Raw genomic sequence first — 6000 nt, forward strand, 5'->3', positions numbered from 1 at the left:
ACATTTTTACCCAAAAAATCACATTTTTGCAAACTCTGACTTTTAGCAGAGATTGAATCAGTGAAGAAATCTGAGTCTTTGTTTGCATATCTCATACATAAATACATATTAATACATATTTACATATGAGATATGCAAACAAAGAATTTACCCCTAATGTAGTCAAATAATGGCTACATACTAATGTCTGGGTAAATACGTGGTAAACAGGTTACATGATTTGCTCACTTTCCTTTAAGTTTGTTCCACAGCTGTTCAGTCTAGTTAGAACTTTATCCTATTCTAGAACTCTCCTAGGAGTCTAGGCTACTTCTTACCTTCTCCAGGACACAGTTTTACAAGCCCAAATCCAGACAATCTAAGAATAAATTCGTTTCTAAGGCACTCTGAAAACAGCAATCTTTGGGGGTAGATTCAGGAATATATTTCAAGAGTAACAAGCTTCCCTAGAACCTTGTTTCATAATGCTGGTGCTCTTCTCCTGTCTCCAGGGATAGGAACTCGTTAGTTTCTTTACCTAGATGTCTCTCTGCAGTCCCTTTTACAGACATTATTATAGTATTAATGAGAATAGTATTGTCTAGTCACCTAATAGTTTTTTCTGAACTTCTCATAAAAGGAAGCAGAAATTTGATTAAATGGTCCAGTTCATTCATCTGGCCCAATCTCCAAATCTTACTGCAAATGCTTTGATTATTTTCCTACTTTTAGTCACATGTACTGAACAGATTATGTAAGGCAACTTCCAGGATGTCTTCTGTTCTGTCATCCAGCAGCCCCAAAACCATTTTCTAACTATAATCAGTTGCTACAGAGTCATGAAATTCCAATTTCATTCACTATTTACCTAAAAAAATATGATTTCTAAGAAAATACATCAAAGTATATTACAAAAATACCCCTCAATCCCAGGGAAACGTGACATATTCCAAATCACTTTAAAGATCTATTCCTTTCCTTTTCCTTCTTTGATATTATGTTATTTATTCATCCAACAAATTACTGAATCTCTCTTAAGACAAAACACTGGAAACTGAATCCTACCCCCTTAAATCATTTGTGTAATCGGGAGTGCCTCGCACCCTGAGATTGCCTGATGAAGATCCATTTGAACCAAATGCGTTCTGTCTTCTCTACCTTATTGTCAGTCCTAATCGTGACTTTCAGTTGTGGTAGTACACGTTCCACTTCGAGACTCCATTCCGCAGCATCTGTTGTGGATTCCAAAATATCTTCTTGTTTGGCAGACTCGTTCATATCCTAAGAAAGGAAAGATATCACAAGATTGAGAGTTTATAAAAAGAAATGGTAAAATTTTGAGGCATTTTCACAGGACTGCACAATTTATATCAAGTATGGTAGTGTTAAAATTACAGTGGCAGAAGTTCTTCTCTGTCCTCCTATCCATGGTGAAAGAAAACAATGCCCAGGCCTGGTAGAATAACAAAGTAAGTATTTTTAGAAAGAAGCAAATATAGGATTCAACCATTCTAACAAAAAACAATGCTTTTGAGATACCAGAGTGAATTCAACGGGAATATTATCAACGGGAATATTATCAAATCAATAAGCCATTTAGGTTGTTAATTGGTAGAGATATAAATATTAACACATTTGGTAAGAAAACATTGTCTCAGTTTGAATTTTTTAAAAAAGTTTATTTATTTATTTTCAGAGAGAGAGAGAGCACACAACATGAGCAGGGGAGGGTTGGGGAGGGGGAGAGAGAGAATCCCAAGCAGCCTCTGCACACTGTGAACACAGAGCCAGATGCAGAACTCGATGCCCTGAACCATGAGATCGTGACCTGAGCTGAAATCAACAGCCTGTATGCTTAACCAACTGAGCCACCCTGGCACCCCTGAATTTTCCATACTGAAACACAAACCCCAAATCTGAAAGACAAAAAAGATAAGATCCCAGAAGCCAAGAGGTCATTACTTAGGAATGTTTTATTCATAATTAGAGTGATATTTTGGTTAGGTCAAACTACAATGTAGCTTAAAAATGTAACTGAATACAAATCTATTTGAACTCAAATAGGGTGGGGGCCACATTTCTGCATTTGGTTTCTGCTGTTGAGTGATAAAATCAATTTATGTCTGTTTTTGAATTATAAAAGGAAAGCTTTTTTTTTTCATTTTCCTAGGCTTTCACATTTCAGTATTAAGTATGTATAGATATGAAAACATAAAGATTGTACAAATTAATGATTTAAAGATAAACCCTGGGGTGCCTTGGTGGCTCAGCTGGTTAAGCAACCAACCCCTGATTTCAGCTCAGGTCATGGATCTCATGGTTAATGGGATGATCGAGCCTTGCTTCGGGCTCCTGCACGGGCAGTGAAGAACCTACTTGTGACTCTCTATCTCCTCTCCCTCTGCCCCTTCCCTGCTCTCACACACAAAGATAAAGCCTAACACATTAATTTTGGTAGCAACTTTTCCTTTAAGCTTCCTTGATAAGTTGTAAGAAAATGTAAGGAAAACATAAAAATTTATTACCACGGGAAAAAAAGAGACCGGAGAGACATAAACAGCCAAATAATATGTATAAACCCTATATGGATTCCAGTTTGGACAATCTGTAAGAAGATGTTTACAAGATGGTCAGGGAAGTCTGACTGTGGAAGAGTATTAGAGGATATAAGGAATTGTTACAAATTTTATAGGTATTATAATAGCATGATGGTTATGTTTAAAAACAAAGCCCTATAAATAGAGATAAGTGCTGAACTATTTGTAGATAAGTGGACATGATGCCTGAAACTTACTTAAGATACTTTTGATACTTACTAAGGCAAAGGAAAAAAGGAGGCGGGGGCTCTGGAGGAACCATGGCTGACAAACTATTAGCTGCGGAACCTGGGTAAGGTTACCTAAGAGTTCACTATCTTGCACTTCTGTGTATGTTTGAAATTTCTCATAAAGCAAAACTTAAAGGTAAAAGATTATATAAATAACCTCATGGTGAAATTACATTCTCAATTTGAATTTATGTCACTTAAAGACATTTCTTAAAATGAAAGCTTATTAGACAAGTCTTTCCAATCCAGTCTAACACTAGGTATAAGAATAACCTTATATCAGGATTTGCATTTTGGTGGGAGATTGAGATCTTTAGGGGCGTTGAGTCCTGACTGAGTCTTCTAGAGCACTGCTGGCATACGAAAGTCTCTCTCTCCTTCCTCCTAGATCATATTAGCAAGTCCTGAACAGATTCAGAGTCTTAAAAGGAACATATATTGCTTTTTGTTTAGAAATTCAGGTGGGTATATAGTTCTAACCACACAACTAGAGGACGGATGACTAATACATGCTTTTACATTTTACAATATATGGTCTGAATTTATTCAGGTACATTTTACTTAAAAAAAAGAAGTATAAAAAATTAGCATTATTTTAAGTAAAATGTGGAAACTAAGTGAAAAATGTTCACGATTCTGTTTTAAACATTAAAGTGCTCACTTTAATACAGAAACATTGTATTATTTTGAGTACTAGCAGAATGCTACCTCCATCTATATAACTTGAATCTGGGTAGCGCGAGAGTACCATAGCGGGAGAGGGACGGCAGTATTCACAAAACAGACATGTATGAAGTTTCCTGAGACATACATGACAGCAGAGAAGAGACCCTGAGTCTCCCAGTAGAAGCCCAAAGCCATGGGGAAAGTTCTCCGTCCTGTAACTTCACCCTGGCACCCACTGAATATATATACCTAGAGGAGCAGGGTGCTCACTCACATGCTGGCATGCCCCAGGGCCTGTGCCTGGCTCCTTGTAGACTGATGGGAATGGGGGAGGGGAGGGGTGAGGTGGGGTGGGGTGGGGTGGGCAGATGTGCACTGCCAGTGGTGCATGAGCCCTGACGTTTGGGGTGTGTGCATGTGGTATATACACGGGCTTGCTCCTGCCAGGGCTATGGGCCCCCACATCCCAATCCCGCAGAGCCAGGCTGAGCCAAAGGAGCATGACCTCTCAACACCAGTGTTGTATGATTCATAATAAAATGCAGATGTTCTGATCACTGATTTAAAAGTAAGTCTGCTTTATGGAATCACCATTTGGGTGAACTGAAGCTGGGTACTCCTAATTAAATCCCAGAGCCAATGCTCCTCAACTCCATCCCTCATTCCACCCTCTTCCCCAGTCTTCCCTTCCCTACCAGAGGGTGGAGTCATGAATCACCAAACAAGGCTGGAGAAGGTACCCACCCACAGCCCCACGTTCTTCAAGTATGACCTCAGAGGGTTGTTCAAGTTGTCCATAACATACTCAAAAGTTTTCCTCAAGGAAGGGCACATTTTTCTCATTTTCCCCAAGGTGAATGAGTCAGCAGTGGCCCTGTCTGAATCAGACTAGAATCTAAGAGTTAGTAAGATACAGGAGTACACTTACACATTCTGCATTAAGGCATCCCAGTGCATAAACTACTATTTGCTTTATATTGGGCCCTTTAGTAAGTTGCATTTATTCTTCTTAAGTTATTATTTGGTTCCCTTAAGCAATGATTTGCAAACTGCTACTTCCAAATCCTAAAGTGGTTTAATATAGCAGCTCAAATGTCTTCACTGCCTCCTAGGCCACAGTTAATATATTGGGGGGAAATGGCCTAGTTACTAAATGAGGAAAGGGCAAAAAGAGAACATTAGGCTTGGTAGAGCAGCATTAACTTATTCAAACTATACAGTCTCCTTCTATTTCCATATTTGCACATCTATTTCATAACCTCATTCCTCAAATTTTCCTAATGCCTAATAAGTGGATACATTAACCGAGCAAGCCCTACATATGAAGTAGAAATCATTTTAAAACTATACCCTGCCTTGGTTAATAACTTGAGAAAACATTTCCTTTCCAATTGTACTTCCATTCAACAAATGTTATTTTAATGTGGAGATATTAGTAAAAAGAGAAACAAACTGCTGTTTTCATTTAATCAAAGTTTTATATCATCATGACAAAGTCCCAGTCCCTGTCTGAAAAACATTAACTAAGATAAAGCATACCTCTTGGGAAATTGCATTTTCTAGTTAATGCTCAAGAAATAATTAGAAGCTCAATAAGACACAGGCTACCCAGAAGTATCATTTATAATTAATTAATTTACCAATAAGCCATTTGTAAAGCTCCTACAACATGCAAGGTAAGAATTCAGGTACTGTGTTTGGTGTGGGAAGATAAAAGGATTTAATCCCTGCCTACAAAGAGTTTACAGCCTGTTAGGGAGAGTCTCAGGCTAGTTTATGGAGGTAATAAATGATCCCGAGGGAAAGAAAAACTTATGAAAACTGATCCTAAGACTGCCAATTGAAGAATTGAAGATAGCAGTCTAAACCATCCATCCTATCACATAAACTTGGGCTTCAAGAGTGGGCATATCACCAAAGTCAGTTCAAGAAACAAACATGCAATGTTAAAAGCCTACTCAGAATCCTGTTCTAAGAAGTAATCTCTCACACACGGAGATACCACCTCACGCCAGTCAGAGGGGCTAAAATGAACAAATCAGGAGACTATAGAGGCTGGCGAGGGTGTGCAGAGATGGGCATCTTCCTACACTGTTGGTGGCAATGTAAACTGGTGCAGCCACTCTGGAAAACAGAGTGGAGGTTCCTCAAAAAACTATCCATAGAACTCCCTTATGACCCAGCAATAGCATTGCTAGGGATTTACCCAAGGGATACAGAAGTGCTGATGTATAGGAGCACATGTACCCCAATGTTCACAGTGGCACTTTCTACAATAGCCAAATCATGGAAAAAGCCTAAATGCCCATCACCTGATGAGTGGATCAAGAAGATGTGGTATATATACACAATGGAGTACTACATGGCAATGAGAAAGAATGAAATATGGCCATTTGTAGCAAGGAGGATGGACCTCGAGGGTGTAATGCTAAGCGAAATAAGTCAGGCAGAGAAGGACAGATACCATATGTTTGCACTCATAGATCTAACAGGAGAAACCTAACAGAGGACCATGGGGAGGGGAAGAG

At 38.8% G+C, this 6000-nt stretch overlaps 1 protein-coding gene across 2 annotated transcripts in view; it reads right to left on the reverse strand.

Moving 5' to 3' along the window:
* The window catches only part of IFT57 (intraflagellar transport 57), a 54526-nt gene that overhangs the window by 24773 nt on the left and 23753 nt on the right, over positions 1–6000 (reverse strand). For both annotated transcript variants that reach the window (XM_029939251.1, XM_029939250.1), the window contains exon 6: positions 1138–1260. In XM_029939251.1, coding sequence (XP_029795111.1) covers positions 1138–1260 — 123 coding nt within the window. The remainder of the gene's footprint in view (positions 1–1137; positions 1261–6000) is intronic.

This window comes from Suricata suricatta, chromosome 5 (assembly GCF_006229205.1).
Source record: "Suricata suricatta isolate VVHF042 chromosome 5, meerkat_22Aug2017_6uvM2_HiC, whole genome shotgun sequence".
Classification (NCBI taxonomy): domain Eukaryota; kingdom Metazoa; phylum Chordata; class Mammalia; order Carnivora; family Herpestidae; genus Suricata; species Suricata suricatta.